The sequence below is a fragment of the Drosophila kikkawai genome, chromosome 2L (genome assembly GCF_030179895.1).
Source record: "Drosophila kikkawai strain 14028-0561.14 chromosome 2L, DkikHiC1v2, whole genome shotgun sequence".
NCBI classification, from domain to species: domain Eukaryota; kingdom Metazoa; phylum Arthropoda; class Insecta; order Diptera; family Drosophilidae; genus Drosophila; species Drosophila kikkawai.
In genome coordinates, this window is record NC_091728.1 from 13,896,165 (window position 1) to 13,912,595 (window position 16,431).

Genomic DNA, 16,431 nt, shown 5'->3' on the forward strand with positions numbered 1-16,431 from the left:
GGTTTTTTTGTGGCGTGAGGATTGATGGTGGTCAACCTGACCTATTTTTGTTTTCCCTATGAAAGGGGTTTCTTTTTTAACTATTTTATTTATGACATTGACCTATATCTGGCATATGAAATAGAGAAGGTTTACTTGTTTTAATACCGAACTTAAAAGTTGTTTGTTTTATGAACAATTGATATTATGATTTTATGTTTTTTAAATAATAAATAAGAAGCCAATATATATTATTTTTATAGCAAATTATAATTTATACGACTTGTTTTTAATGTTTTCCTGACTAAAAATATTTTAAAGCTTAGTTAAACTTTTATAAATGCAGAAACAATCGTTAAGCAAGCTTTAACTTTTTAACGTTATTAAAAAACAATTACAAAATTGTTCCGTTTTGGCTTAAATACACAATTCTTAATGTTTTGATGTGTCTTAAACGTTATGCTATTTAAATACCTGTTCTATTAAAAACTATTTGCGGCTTAAAGCCATCGCAGTTCGATCACTTCGACGAATTTTACTGCCGAGATTGATGGGCCTAATTAAGATTCAAGAAACTCTTTAAGCACGTTCTGTACGGTAGTTTAATCTCTGGCTTGGTATTCCTCAACTCTCTATTTTTAGCACCCAATTGGCAATGCTAATGAAACAACACAGTGTCTTGTTTCTTGGCCGAGTGCCGTTAGGGAGATAAAGTCGCGGGGAAGTTGAGTTTTTACGAGGCGGCATAAATCTGCGGGGACAGAACCAAAAAACCTAACCCACAGAGTCGAGTGTTTATAATATCCGCTGCAACGCCACACCCTCTGCGGGAAAGGAAAAAAAAGCCCTCTTTGGTTATAACTCATTTCACTGTTGTCGTTTCCGCTGTCCAACGGAATGAACTAATATAAATTGAATATTTTATGGGTCTGTTTGTGTCCGAGTATCCTGTGCCGTTATATTTTGTTTGCCTTTTGGTAAATACAGCGTGACAGGTATTTTAGGCATTCATCAATTCGCAGGTGACAGCCTGAAGAGAATCCAGTCATCTTGGCCTTAATCCCTAAGCGCTCTTTTTGGCCATCGAAGGTATCATCATTAAAGGCACATAAAACTCTTGGCACTCTTGGCTTTCCTCCTGGCTGTATTTATTAATGCGCAATTATCAATAATTATCTGTTTATCTATTGATTGACGAGGCATTGGGTGGGGTTTTTATACCAAGAATGTGTGTATCTGCCTTCCGTTTATGTCATGTATTGTGTGGATTTTTGCCCAGCAAATTGCCAATTCAATTGAAATTTATTGGTAATTAATTAATTGGATAGGTAGGGTCCATGTAAATAGCTTTGAAAACTATTTTAAAATATTAAATGAGTTAAATGATATAATAGATAGGAATTTATGTAACTTTTAACGATCGAAATGATCTACAAAACAATCGTAAAGGGTTTTGGGTGATATTTTCACTCTGATTTTTTAGTATTCCGATTATATTTTTAATCTCTTGCCTTGCTTAAAAGGTTTTCAATTCCAAATTTATATCGTTAAGGCTCCTTTTAGATATCGTTTATAAATGATGTTTCTGATTTTCCGAAAGCTACTGCAAATGAACTGAATAAATTGCCCCACTGAATCTCACCCACAATTCGATCGGGCCTGGCATTAACCCCACCATCCACCTTCCAGCAGATGCCAGCCAGCCAGCCAATCACTTCATAAACTTCCTCGCCAAAAATAACCAAAGGAAAAAAAAAAAAATGAGAAAAAGAAACCCAGGCAGAGGCAGAAACAAACAACGTTTTCATAAACGATTCTTCGCCGGGGCCCGCGTCAAAGAAATTTTCTGAAAGAGGCAAAACACGAAAACGGAAAATAATAAGACATTCCATTCCTCACTCAGTCCTCGGTGCCCGGTGCTGGGTACTGGGTGCTCTGGGTGCTCTGTGCTCTCTGCTCGGTGCTCCCAACCAGCTGGAAATACTCAGCGACGGGCCAGCGCAATCTAATTAGACATAATAAGGCAAACAGCCGGCGGAGAGGGATGAGAGGAGGAGGGATTTTGGGGGCATCGAATTTGACCAGGGAGTTTCGGTTTGTCAGCCGCGGCTCAGCTCCACCACTGTTGCCAGGCAATGGTAACTGGTAACTGGTTACTGACCAAACGACCCAGCGAAACGAAGCCTCCGACGGACTAACGAGTATGGTCGAGATCGTAGCCCGGACTTTTCCGGCCATGCTCTGTGCTATTAAAATATATTACAGCAGCAATTTCACCCGACTTTATTTTTGCGCTTTAGTTGCTAGTTGTTCAGTTGCGGGCTCCAGCGGACTTGAGGAGCGTTCTCCTCCGGTGTATATAACTTAATTTTTATGGTCATGCAAGTCAATTGCAGTTTGGCATTTCTTCGATGGATTTTTCTTTGGTTCGGCCCCATGGAAACGCCATCCTTGCCGTCGCCGCCGCCGCCATCATCTTCGTCATCGCCTCCCGTCATCATCTGTTCTTCGTTTTGGAGTTGCGATGGCTAAGGTTACGCTTAGAGAAAATACTAGTCTTTTGCTAAGCTGGAAATAATAAAGTACACCTTTAATATTATATATACAATATCTTTTTAGGAGAAGTTCTATATTTATTTATTTATTTATTCTAATTGTAATAAATACATTTCCTTTTTGGAATGATAAGAACTGGAGAGAAGTTCTATCTGGACATAACATTTATTAGAGGAGATTTAGGGGATTTCGCTTAATAAGATTTTCATTAATTTCTCATTTAAATATTATTTATTAACAAATAGATACTATTTTCCAACAAATAAAACACCAAACTTATGGCATATTATTTTTAAATATTTTACAAATACTTGTTAATTAAATTTCCAAGTGTAGGCTTGGAAAAGTCGTAACATGAGACGCAGCACAAATTGTTTGCTGAAATGGCAAATGACTGTGAGTCCAGGCAAAAGTCGCACCCGGACGGCATAGGAAACTATTATTCACTTTGGCGATGGATATAGAGCTCTCTAACAAAAACCAAGTAATAGTCAAAAAGCCAAGAGGAAGTTTGAATGTGTACAAGAAGACCAAGCCAAGCTTGAAATCAAGGTTAATTTTAAAGGTATAACTGAAATTCTTGGATAATATTTATTTATATTTAATAAATTAACAAATATTCAATTAAAATTCTCAAACGTATTCTATTTTCTCAGATCTCATATACAAAAATTATCATAAAACTGATCAATCTTTGTGTAGCAGCCCACATTCATTGTTGCCAACGAAACGTGTGTCGCACTTCAGCTTGCCTTCTTCATTAATTTCAGTTTTTTTTGGGCACAACTTCAGTTGGCAAATTGGAAACTCGTAAAAATTCTCACGTTTTGCTCCAAATTTTGTAAGTCAGACAGCTTTTCTGTTTTGCATAATCACCATAGCCGCAACAAGTCACACAGCCAACACACGCCTCAGCCAGAAACAAAGCCGGGACGAAACAAAAAAGAATATATAGAAAAAGAACCCACAAAAATCATAAAAACATAGCAAACTGTCAGCCGTCGAAGCAGCTCGTAGACACGATTATGATGCCAAATGTGATCGTAAAAAAGAACTGAAGCTCAGACTTGTTGCCGAGCAGTGTTTCTCCAGTGGGCTTAAGACTTTGTACCCTGTAATTGTACACAGCAAAGGAGTAATGGGTTCCTAGAAAGAGCGCTTAAGTATTGTATACTTAGTAGAAATAAAAGAAAGTATGAATATATCGATACTGTATCGAAAGTTGACGAGGGAAGAACACAAAAATCACTTCGATATTTTAACATTGCAATGAATCTATAGAAAAAAAGTTCACTAAATACAGGGTACCTTATGGTCTAACCCCTTTCCATCTCAGCGTTCATTCTTGTTTCTACTTTTATCAAATTGCCTGCCGGCCAGACCGCAGATTGTGATGCTGTTTGCTATTTGTTGTTGTTCGGTGGGTCGATTGCCGGTTGTTGGGTTGCTTCGATGGTTGTTCGTAGTTGCTGCTGTTCCCTGGCGGGAACACACAGTTTCCTGTATGCGTGGAGTGCGGATTACTATTACTGGGGGTATCTTGGAGCCACCGCTGCCTTGGGCTATGCAAATTCATCATCCAACAATGCCCTAGAAACACACAAAACCGGTGGCTGTTTTGGTAACCCTCCAGGAGGGAGGTCCACACGTCCACTTGCCGATGGTGCAATGAACCCAAACTCGGCCCAAGCTTGAAAATTCGGCGCTCGTGTGGACCCCCAAGGTGAGCTGTTCGCTAATGAATGAATCCGTCATCTCCAGAAGCTGCCCCATGAATTTGTATTCAAAAGATCTGTACACTTAACGATCACTTTGACGAGCCTAATTGGAAGATGTTGGAATTGGCAGGGCACAAGTGTCATGAACAAAGGCCTTATATAGATGCTTCGTGCGTGGAAATATTATTATTGAAATTGGTTTTTTTTTAAAGCAAATTTGGGACACGCATGAACCTTAAATGGGGGAAAGTTTCTCTAGAAGTGGGATGGTGCTAGAAGCAAGAACAAACCCCAGTAAATCAGAAGCTTTACAGTTTTTTAAACGAATTATTACCGTTTTATGTTTACTGCCTCCTCTGACTAATGCTAATGATATTGTCCGCTGCCAAAAGTCGTTGCACTTTTCGCAAAAATTTAATTCCGGGAGACAGCACGCAAATTTATGGCGAAACCCGTTCTCTTCAAGCTCACCTCGTTGTTGGGTGATGCTTGTTACTTTGAAATGGCATTTAACGACAACCAAAAAAATAAAAAATCAAAGTAAAAAAAAAGAAAACTGCGTCTGGGGTAAACAAAAAATACGTATATTTACAGTAGAAGGTACGTAGCAGCCACTTCCTGTGCGACATTTTGTTTGGTTAATTGCGCTGAATGATAACTAATCATGGAAATTAGATAACGCTATGCAAACAAACACTCTACGTAAGTGGAGAAGTAAAGGAAAAATTACTTGGAATATAGGAGAAACTCTGGCTGCAGAGTCACCAACTCAAGTAGTCTTCTACGAAGGGTCCAACATTTCGGACTTTTAGCGCGGAAATGGAGTCTGGGAAAAGGCAAGAACTAAAGTCACAGACTCTAAATCAGTTATAAATTAATAAATATTATAATACATAAAGATTTGTGCGTGAATTCATGTTTATTTCTTTGGCAAGGATATATTAATCAATCTTTCAATAATATTTATTTATAATTAAACTTGAAAAATACAAACATAAAATAGTTTCGGTTATGATAAAAAAGTGTCCCCTAATTGTTGGAGGGCAATGAGTGTTGAATGCCAAAAAAAGTGGTTGAAAAAAACCCGTCTGATAGCTATACGACGTTTACGGTGTTCATAAATTTATAAACCTTGCTGACTGCACAGCGATAGTGAGCCCCAGACAATGCTGATTTCAGAAAATTAACTCAATGAGTTAAAATTAAAACTAAAGTAGTAGAAATCCTTTCATATTTTTAATATTTAATAATCATTTCCCTTGAAAAATCCTTTAAAACATGGCTAGATCAGGAATATATGTGGTTTATATGGTCGGAAATGACCCTTTTCTGTGTTTCATGATTTTGAATCAAATAATAATCAATATAATACACTTAGGGGTATACAAAAATATTAAAAATATATAAAAAAAACAAAATAAAAAATAAATAAATTTAAAAAATATTCAGAAAGAAGGAAGTTGCCTCATTAAAAAAAAATCACATAGCTCTAAAACTTTCAAAAATGCATTAGCGCCATCTATCGTTATGTTAGCAGACTAGCACTGTTATTGAAAAACCAGCCCCTTTTGGATTACGCCGTCAGGTGTCGCTTTTGTGATTACATGTAGAATATTTAAAATCTTATTATTAATTATTTTAATTAAATATATCATGAAACCCTATTTTCCCCCTATTTTTTCTTGCAGCTACAACATGCGTTTTGAGCCCTTGGGCCAGAAAATGTTCACCCGCCGCAACTGGCTGCTGCGTTGCAGCATCCTCATCAACGTGGCGGTTATCCTGTACATTGGCAGCCAGCTTATGATTGGCGGCGGCAACAACTTCACAAATGGCGGTGGATTCATGCTGCAGGATCAGCAGCCAGTCCAGGCCATGCTGCAGGTAAATGGAGCCATGTCCGCGGCGCAGGTGCAGCAGCAGTCGCAGCCACAACAACCGCCAACGCCCAAGAATCCACTAAATGTAAGTTTCAGCTTTACCTCTTCAACTTCTTTAACTAACATTCACTTTGACGCCCAGCAGGCGGGCGAGGTCTTTGAGTCGGAGGAGAAGCTGCAGGTCAATGGCGTAGACTCTCCGGCTGCTGCAGCGGCAGCGGTGGCTGCGGCTGCTCAAGCCTCTGATATTGCTGCAGCTGCTCCACCTGCTGTGGCCAATGAGAGTGGCAACGTTGGCAGTGATCCCTCTCAGGTGATTGGCAACATTGGACCCGGAGGAATTGGCCTTCCTGCCGAGGTGAACAACACCCAGGCGGAGGGCTACATTGTCACCGGCGACGAGAAGGAGCTGGAGGAGCGAGTGCGCTCGCTTATAAACTGCTTTGATCATGACTATCACCAGCAGACGCTGCAGCGCGGCGACTTCTGGGTGCTCCAGAATTACGTGCGAGCAGAGCACGGCGAGATCAAGTGCCACGAATCGATTACTTATACGACGCATGCGGATTATACCTTTCTGGATAATCTAGTGCCGCTGCTGGAGCGCTGGAATGCTCCTGTGAGCATTGCCATGCATGCCCCAGGCACGGATTTTCAGCCCACACTGGACTCTATAAGGTATCTGAGGGAATGCCTGCCTGGCAGTCATTTGGTTCGAGCTTACACCACCTTCCACATCTACTTTGGCACCAAGCACATACCCAAGTCAGTGCCCAAGCCCCATGATGTCTTCAAGACTGGCTATAACTGCTCTCTGCCGGCTCCTTATTTCAATGTGAGCTCGGGTCATTTGTACAAGGCTCAAAAGAAGCTGCTGTATCCGGTTAATGTGGGTCGGAATATAGCTCGCGATGCGGCGCTTACACACTTTATACTGGCCTCTGACATTGAGCTGTATCCCAATCCGGGTTTGGTCAAGAAGTTCTTGGAGATGATAGCCCGCAATGAGCAGTATTTGAGACGAAAGGCGCCTAGGTATGTCTGGTTATCTATTTTCCTGTTTTCCTTACTAAATGCTCTCCTGGTTTTTAGGGTATTTCCCTTAGCCATTTTTGAGGTGGAGGAAAACTCGCCCGTGCCTCATGACAAGACCGAGCTGCAAGAGTTCCTGCGCAGCGGCAAGGCCATACCCTTCCACAAGCGAGTCTGTGCCAGTTGTCATGGCGTGCCCAAGTCCAAGGAATGGATGTCTGCCAATGAAACGGATGAACTCAGTGTGTTTCATATAGGTAAGGCAAGAATTTCCTTAAGGAAAATCAAGAAATTAAGCTTTATACTCTTTCAAAGGCAAGCGCACAGGTTACTATGTCCACTGGGAGCCCATCTACATAGGCACACATGCTGATCCTCACTACGATGAGCGGTTGAGCTGGGAGGGCAAGAGCGACAAGATGCCACAGGTGAGTCTGGATAGACTACGATATCAGGAAATACAATTAACCTGTAACTTCTTTCTCAGGGCTATGCTCTGTGCGTGCTGGACTACGAGTTCCACATACTGGACAATGCCTTCCTTGTGCACAAACCAGGCATCAAGGTTCTAAAAAAGGACAACCGTCGGGCCATGCTTTCGGGGAAAACGAATCAACTGATACGAAAGATCATCTACCCGGAGCTAAAGATCATGTATGGCATGCGCAAGGGCTGTGCGATATAGTAACTAATTCTGAGACCGAGCTGAGCTCAGCCAGACGACTTGGCGAAAAGACTACAACCAACAACACTATTACTATTTGCAATGCTCTAGAGAGGAGGAGGCACCCCTCTCCTAGGGCAAGTGTGTGTGTGTTTTACGAGAGTTAGTTAGCTTAGCCCTAGAATTAAATAGAGCCTTACATAGGTAGTTAGGCTTAGCGATCAGGTTATGATGAGTGTGTGTTCAGGATACTCTTCTTTGAGGTATCAAGAAGAGACCTTCTCCTCACCAAGTCTAGGTTGGAATTACTTCCAAAATCCTGTTTTACTTCCTGTAAATATATCCACACACACACAAATGATTTTTGACAACTAGTTCCCTTCCTGGAGAGCCGGGTTTCCACTACTCATAGGCAGTCATTATCAGTTACTCTTAGTCCTAGTTATTAGCCTAAGTATATACATTTTAGTTAGCTGAATTCTCTTTCCATACACAACCATTCACGAGAGTTGAATCTGTTTTGATTTATGGCTTATGATTATTGAAATACTCCCGATTGTCTAACCATTTTATATATGTTTTGCCATAGCTTAAACACACACCTTTCCTTGGGCAATGTAGACTTACTGCAGAGACCAAAACGTAGACTAGAACGACAAGTTTCGAAAGCGTTGAATTGCTACGTATTACATAGACTTTGAGAGTTGAAACGTAATAGAATTAAACATACAATTAGAAGGCTAAAGACAAGTTTCAACAATTAACACACACACACAGAACACAGAACACTCTGAGAATTGATTATGGCAAATGAAGCTTGCGATTATGATGAGCCTAAAAAAAAAACGCAAGTAAACCGTGATATTTGTACTAGTAAAGCGAGGCGGAGTAAGGAGATGTTAAACCTAATTAGTAAGGAGCAAGAGGCAGAGACCCCAATGCATTAAACCTAACCGTAACATTAGTTTTGTATATGTTTTTTATTAGTGTTATCGGATATTAAGTCAGACTTGTGCACATATAAATGTTAAAAACATATTTGTGAAATCGAATCCGCGATTCGGTTCCGAGGAGTGAAAATGCTGAAGGTTTTTTGTTGAGTAGGCCTTATCGATGATATATAGAGTATATATGAAAAATATGAGAGTAGTGTCTAAGCGAGTTTTAGGTATATAGAGTACTTAGCTGGGAAACAGCAGATTTTGCATATGTTGTTGAACATTAAACACACAAAACAAAAAACACAAAACAGAAAACGACTTGGGAACAACATGCTAAAATAATTGGTGTTTTGTATTTATTTGTCATGGGTTTTTTGGTTTAGCTAGAAACCCCCTCTTAGTTAGATTTATTCGCTCAACAAATTTACGTAGAACTTTGACTTTATTCACCTAGTAAGACTTAAAATATCACTAAAGCTAAATAAAGTTGTTGAAGCAGAGTAGCCAAGAGCAGGAATTACAAAAAAAAAAAAAAACACGAATAGAATAAATAATTTGAAATACATTTGTATGAAGTAAAAAAAAGTAAAAGTGCCTTAGAAAAAAACGAAAAAATATATGAAGTATAAAATCCAAAATATTTATAAATACCCCAGCTGGAACCCCCTTTCAAATTGGCAACGTTTTGTGTTTGCGAGAGAGCATATTTTTGTATGTACATAAACGGAACAGAATAATGTATTAAACTACTATATATATTTGTACATAGATAGTAAATCAAAGTGGTTTATTTTTTATATATACACCTATCTTCAAAGTATTTGTATTCCTACTTAATGAGTCTTCTTAACGATGAGATGCCCAGCCTGCCAATTGTTTAATTCCTTTTTTAGTTCTTAGTCCTTAGTTTATCTTTTGTCTTTGATCGCAGCATTTCGACATATATAGTATAGTATATATTTTTCAAATACGAAAATATGCAAAATATGCATGTCTATAGATATACGTACATGTATGTATATTTTTTTGTAAGAGTTAAGTGCAAATCTGCTGAGCATGGACTACTAGCTAAAATCTAAGGAAAGCTACACAAACACAAACGAGGAAAATAAATATAAAAAAACCGAAAACTGATGGAAGTATACATATAAAAATGTCAAAATAAAGAGAAATAATTTAAAAATGAAACAGAAACTTGTTTTTATAACCCAAAGTTAAGATGAATAAATTATGAGCCTTTGCGTAAGCCAAGAATTTTGGCAAGAAAAAATAAGAGGTAACCTGTTTTTCCTGCTCATGACATTTGCCTGCATCTTTCGTCATTACTTAATTTTAAGGTATTCAAACACGCTCAGGTTCTTCGAAAATCCTAAAGCCTAATGCCAAGATCATTGTCAGATTTTGTCGTGATTGGTACGGCCCCAGGGGCGCAGTCGGCCTTGACTTTAAGTTGGATTTTCTGGTTTCTTTCGATTTCTGTGAAAACAAAAGTGCGAAATATGCAAATCAAAAAAGGTGGCTGCCTTATTAACATAAATTAAATACAGACCAAGTTACTTTGATTAATATTTAAGACAGTTGCTAGCTGAGAAATCAAAAGCAGAACTTGCTGGGCTCTTCAACTGACTCATCTCCCAGCGGAGGAGACTGAAGCTTTTTTTCCACTGAAATTTATGCCATCTGATCGGGCTACGTTTATTTATTGACATGTTTGCTTTTATTGCAACTGAAACTGAGACTGAAGCTGAGGCAAAAGCTGTGGCGAATCCCCCGAAACCGCTTGAGGAAGATCAGAGCAAGCTCTGGCGACGTCTCGGCTCATCTTGTCAAGCTTCGGCTGAGCCGCGTTGCTTGCCATTTTACCAGTTAATATCTGCGTTGCTTTTCTAGCGCAAAACAGTCGAAATTGTCAGCTCGTTGGCAGAGCATCGCGCCAGCTCTCCCTTATATTTCTTTGAATTTAAGTGCCCCCAAGGAATCAAAAGGATATATACACACACTCTTAAAATGGCCAAAACATTTATCAGTGCTTTCCTGTGCCTAGCCATGTTTGGCTCAATGGGTTAGTACTTAATAAAATATTTAGAAAACAAAAGACTTTGGTCACAAACTTGAAAACATTTAAAACGGTTGTGGAACTATATATATAAGGTGTAGAAAATAAGTTTAAATGCCAAGGGTGACAAAAATAAAATAATATTTAAAGTATATATATGCAAGCAATATAGTGTAAAATTCAGCAATTTAAATTACTAAACAGGTTTATTTACTTAAAGTTGAGCAATTAAACCACAAGTGTGAATTATTTTGAGATGTGAAGTAATAAAACAGCAACTTTAAGGCTTATTTGTGCCATTTACTATGCAAAAAATGGTCTTAACTTAGAAATTATAGAATATAAAATCTGTTATATAGAGTATACAGTATAAACCATCCATTGATCATTGATTTTAATGACCAGAATTTAATTACTCCTAGCTTAGGCGCCTCTATTAAAAAATTAAAATAGAAACCCCACAATGACACCGTTGTATTCCCACACTTATTTTACATAATCTTCAATTACACACACCTAGCTTACTTGATCGAGCAACGTCATTGTTGCCATTAGGCAACTGTCGGCGATTGTGCTATATTCATCCATCCAGTTCACAAAATATTTCCCCACAATACCAGGAAATCTCACGAATGCGAAAGAGCATTGCCCGTAATTAATGCGGAAAGGAAAACGAATCTTAAACTTTTTATCAAAAAAATATCTATAAATCCCCCCGAAATTTCTGTAATATTTCAAGGTCAGGCAGGCAGTAATTTCCAAAAATTTAATTCACACGCTTTTGGAGGCAACCAGAAAGAAGACAAACATCAATATTGCATAACCTTTGGATGTCGCTCTGCTGTTGGCGCATTGGTCCATTGTTTGACCAAGAAACGGGTTTATCCGGCGTATAGCGGTCAGACATGTTAAAGGGGGGGAAGAGCCGTGCCGGAGGCGACACATCATCGATCTCGATGCGTGCCCAGCCGGTTGTTGTGACCTTTAAGCGCCTGCCTCTGCGGTTTTTTTTTAGGGGGAGCTCTTTGAATTCAGTTCAACATCTTTAGCAAAGCCAGTAGCAGGAGGAGAAGATGCTGGAAGTTGTGAAGAACACACGAGTTTGTGCAATCGTTTTAGATATGAAAATGCCTGGGAAAATAATTTGGGATACCTTAAACTGCTCTTTGAGTGTCAGGTGGTTTAATTCAGTCAACAATTTAATTAGTTTACCTTTAGGAGTCATTGTACAATCGGTAGCAATCACAAAAATCAATGTAGCAATAAATGTTGACTTATCCATTAAACATTTTTCTATCCGAATTTTATTAAGAAAGTATTGCGAATATATTTTTGGGTAGCTTGTTTTATATCTTAGTATTAGAATCTCCTAAAAAATATGAAAAAGAAACCATAAGACCCTTTTATATTGCATTAAAACTGTTATGAGAATGCTAATAATATTTAAACTATTCGTAAATACTAATAAATATAGACAAACACGTAGAAATCTAAAAAAGCTTACAACTGGAAGTTGAGATGCATTAATTTCCACTCTGTATTAATTTTAAGATTTAAAAATTACATTTTTGTAATTTTCCACAATCTTAACCCCTTAAAAATTTTTCAATAATTGAATAAAACAGTTTCCAAATTTTGTCCAATATTTAATTTTTAAATTAAGATTTAAATTGTTATTATATATAATCATTCGCACTTTGGTCATAAGACTTCCCAAAAAGAACTTAAATATTAGCAATTCATTATCTTTATCATATTTGTGGGGAAATCAAAGCCCAAAAATATCATAACTAAGCCAAAAAATCATTAATTTCAATTCGGAAACCTTTTCTGTGCTTGTTTTTATAAGGTTTACAAATCTGCTTACCAAGATTAAACATTTAAAAAAATTAAATTTTTTTTGAATTTTCAAAAATTTTAATGATGTAACCCCTTATAAAATTTTTAAAAAAATTGAAAAAAAAAATTTTTTGAACAATCATGGCTAGATCGATTTGTCTGTTAATGCTGATCAAGAATATATATGATTTATAGGGTCGGAAATGACTCCTTCATTGTGTTTGAAGCTTTTGACTAAAATTGGGATTCAAAGGTATAGAAAATTTCAGTTAAACGAAATACTATAAATTATCTAAATAATATTTAAAACATTCTTCCTCATTAATACTACAATTAAGCCCAACAATCCACTCATTTGATTAGTATTATTATTCGTATGAAGCACAAACAAATCCCCGCACTACATAGTAATTATAGTTTGTAGTAATCCCATTAAAAGCACTAAAAACTTAATTAACATTTCGCGAACTATTCACGTGGGTTCAACAATCGGGGTGTGAACCGGTGCGATTCATTAAAATTTCAAGAGCCGCGTCTGTAATAACGAGAGCTGAGCCATTGTCAAGCCAGCCTCTCACAGTTAAATACAAAAATATATATCGAATAGATAAAGAAAAAAGCCAGTTTCTCATCATATAAATCATTAGAGGTAAGCTCGCTCACCCCCGCCTCCGATTAAGCCGCATTAACCATCGTCTGTTGTATCTTACAGCCGCCGCTGCAGGTGCCGCTTGCAGGGAGGCGAATGGAACTGCTCCCGTGTCCGGATCCTGCGATGCCTACATCGAGTGCAAGAATGGCGTGGCCGAGGAGAAGCTCTGTCCCGATGGTCTGCTGTACAATGAGAAGTCCACCGGCTATCCCTGCGGCTATCCCATCGATGTGGAGTGCTCTCAGGGCCAGGCCCGCCTGCAGGCTGCCCAGCCCACGGAGGATTGCCCTCATCAGTTCGGTTACTACCGCATGGGTGATGCCAGCCACTGTGGTCAGTTCATGAACTGTGCGGCCGGCCGAGGCTTTGTGTTTGACTGCCCCGAGGGTCTGGCCTGGAACCCGGCCACCTACAAGTGCGATTGGCCCGATCAGGTTGAGGATTGCGATGCCGAGGCCTTCCTGGGCTTCAGGTGCCCGGCCCCTGCACCCAAGTCAGAGCTGCTGGGCGAGCAGGAGGCGGACTATACCTTCCATCCCTCGCAGGACAATTGCCAGGTTTACTTCATCTGCATTGAGGGACGCCCACGCCGCATTGGCTGTGGCGAGGATCAGGCTTTTAACCAGGAGCTAAAGCAGTGCGATGACATCGACAATGTGCCCAACTGCAGCAGTGCCATTCGCGAGAAGGGTGCCCAGATCAAGGCCGCCCGCCAGCATGCCAAGAAGAACTAAGTCCCGAAGAGGCAAAGTCGAAGTCGAACAGGCCATATATGTATATAAGGCAACAGGTTGCTCGAGTTTTCTAGTCTGTAGTTAAAGATCTTGGCAAAAAATTGTTAGTTCACATTTTGCTTGTCACAATAATAAAAAAAAAGACGTTTTTAAAAAAAAAGAAAACCATTTTGTATATTATAAAAGGGTTAAGTAGAGTTTCAGGATCTAAGAACTTACCTCTCTAACTTCTTAATTCTTGTCTTTACAGTTCTTGCCTCACCCGAGTGTCCCTCACCCAATGGCAGATTCGCCTCGGGCGATCAGTGTGATGCTTACACAGAATGCCAGGATGATGTGCCAGTACCCAAGCTATGCCCCGATGGTTTGCTCTTCCATCAGCGCACCAAGGCCACTGGAGAATGCACATACGCCCCGTATTCCACCTGCAAGGAAAGGGCGCGTCTGCAGCCTGCCAATAGCACGGATGAGTGCCCGCGTCAGTTTGGCTTCTATCCCAATGGAGACAACACCAAGTGTGGTGTCTACCGCAACTGTGCCCATGGTGTGGCTAGTCTCACCAAGTGCCCTGAGGGATTGGCCTTCAATGAGGAGACTTATCAGTGCGACTGGCCCGATCTAGTGGCCAACTGCAATGCCGAGGCCTTCCTGGGCTTCAACTGCCCTGCTGCTGATCCCGTCGATGGCATTGCTCCCGAGGTGGATGTCAGTCCGGAGGGTGAACTGCGTTATTACCGTCACCCCCAGACCTGCAAGAAGTACTTTGTGTGCGTCAATGGACATCCGCGTCTGTACAACTGCGGCAAGTACCTGGCCTTCAACTCGCAGTCCAAGTTGTGTGACTTTTACAACAAGGTCCCCGAATGCTATGCCCTGCTCAAGGAGAAGCAGCGACTCAAGGCGGAGAAGCAGCAGGCCTAGGTCTAGGACATGGTTGAACACCCGCTGAATCACCAAAAGGCGTCACAGAGGCTGCAAGCTCAACACGCATGAACACACATCCTGTGCAATAATTATTATCTTGTAAATATATAACTACTTGTTGTTTGTGGATTGAATAAATGAGTAAAGTATGTATGAGTAAAGTGGGATATAGATTGTAATTAGAGAGGATTATTCCTTGGGTAAGGCCGCGCGCACACTACGAGCTGAAAGCGGAGCTGACGGCTGAGAGCTTATCCGCGGAAAGCTTATCAGCGATCGGAGCTTTTTGCAGCCGCGCACACTGCGAGCTGAAGCTGATGTTGATTTGTAATTGTTTTTCAAGCAATACGTTTAAAAAAAAACATATTTTAATTCTTTAATATTTTTAAAATATCGTTGTTAATGCGATGACATATTTATTTAGATCATCATGACATTTAAATTTTCGAAATCGGACCACCCAGTTCTCCAGAATATGGTTGACAAAGTACGTTTTTTTAGTGTACTTTGGCACCCTGTATCTCGGAAAGTTGACAATATTTTTATTTTAATAAATATTAAAAAAATTCTTCATACTTTTCTATATAACTGGACAGAAATTTAAATTTCTGTTACTTAAGCGCTAATTAGGGCAATTTTTTAAAGAATAGTCTAAAAAATCAGCTCGCGTCAGCTGCTAACAAAATCAAACATGTTTGGTTGATCAAACAGAGCGGAGCGGAGCTGACCTTATCAGCTTTCAGCTCCGCTCTCAGTGTGCGCGCTCTCATACAAGTAGTGTGTTTGTTTCAGAGAGCTGATAAGCCGTCAGCCGTCAGCTCCGCTTTCAGCTCGTAGTGTGCGCGCGGCCTAAGTCAGGGGATAAAAAGAAAACTATCAAAATATGCTTGTTAAAGCAATTAAAAACGATATATAGACGATAGCGTTGACAAAAGTATCGCTAAATATTAGCAAAAGTATTTGGAAAAGAGGGTTTTTTAAACAAAACAAATTGATCGAGATATATTTCACCTTTTATGTCCTGTTTTCACCCATTTTACAGCACATTTCCGAAAATTATATTACAATTGCCTTGCCTAAGTTATCATAAAAAAGCTCACAAACGATACATTTTTGTGGTAAATAATTCGACATTTAAAATAAAACTCGCTAAATAATAGTAAACACGCCTAAGAACTATAAAAGTCTTAAAATTGCCGTGCAAAAGATATCATAAAAGGCTCGCTAACGAACCGTTTTTGACCTAACTAAAATTAAATTCGCTGTGATTCGATTTCTGAGCATTTTTAAATCTAAAGCAAGAAATATATAAAATATATCATAACTAAGCCAAAAATGCATAAATTTCGATTCGGAAAGCAGTGTTGTGTTAGTTTTAATTAATTAAAAAAAACTGCATACCAAATTTAAAATTTTAAGAAATCAAAATTTTTGGTCATTTTTGCTCATTTTAATG

General features: G+C 39.2%; 2 protein-coding genes across 6 annotated transcripts in view; both read left to right on the forward strand.

Annotated features, from left to right (window-relative positions):
* LOC108074467 (beta-1,4-glucuronyltransferase 1) overlaps positions 1-9,278 on the forward strand; it is a 46,333-nt gene extending 37,055 nt beyond the window's left edge. For 3 of the 4 annotated variants that reach the window (XM_017166546.3, XM_070286885.1, XM_017166554.3), the window contains 5 exons: positions 5,942-6,218; positions 6,276-7,168; positions 7,226-7,422; positions 7,481-7,593; positions 7,653-9,278. In XM_017166546.3, coding sequence (XP_017022035.1) covers positions 5,949-6,218; positions 6,276-7,168; positions 7,226-7,422; positions 7,481-7,593; positions 7,653-7,850 — 1,671 coding nt within the window. In that variant the 5' untranslated portion in view covers positions 5,942-5,948 and the 3' untranslated portion in view covers positions 7,851-9,278. The remainder of the gene's footprint in view (positions 1-5,941; positions 6,219-6,275; positions 7,169-7,225; positions 7,423-7,480; positions 7,594-7,652) is intronic. The other variant, XM_070286888.1, reaches the window with a different exon arrangement.
* A 910-nt stretch (positions 9,279-10,188) lies between these two features.
* obst-E (obstructor-E) lies at positions 10,189-15,136 on the forward strand. 2 transcript variants are annotated; one of them, XM_017166581.3, is made up of 2 exons: positions 10,189-10,832; positions 14,302-15,136. In XM_017166581.3, exons 1-2 carry the CDS (start codon positions 10,778-10,780, stop codon positions 14,970-14,972), a joined length of 726 nt encoding a protein of 241 aa, XP_017022070.1. In that variant the 5' UTR covers positions 10,189-10,777; the 3' UTR covers positions 14,973-15,136. The 2 variants fall into 2 exon arrangements, with proteins under 2 accessions (XP_017022070.1, XP_017022061.1); XM_017166572.3 differs by lacking the exon at positions 14,302-15,136 and adding an exon at positions 13,378-14,205 and having other exon boundaries at positions 10,195-10,832.
* Positions 15,137-16,431: the final 1,295 nt, after the last annotated feature.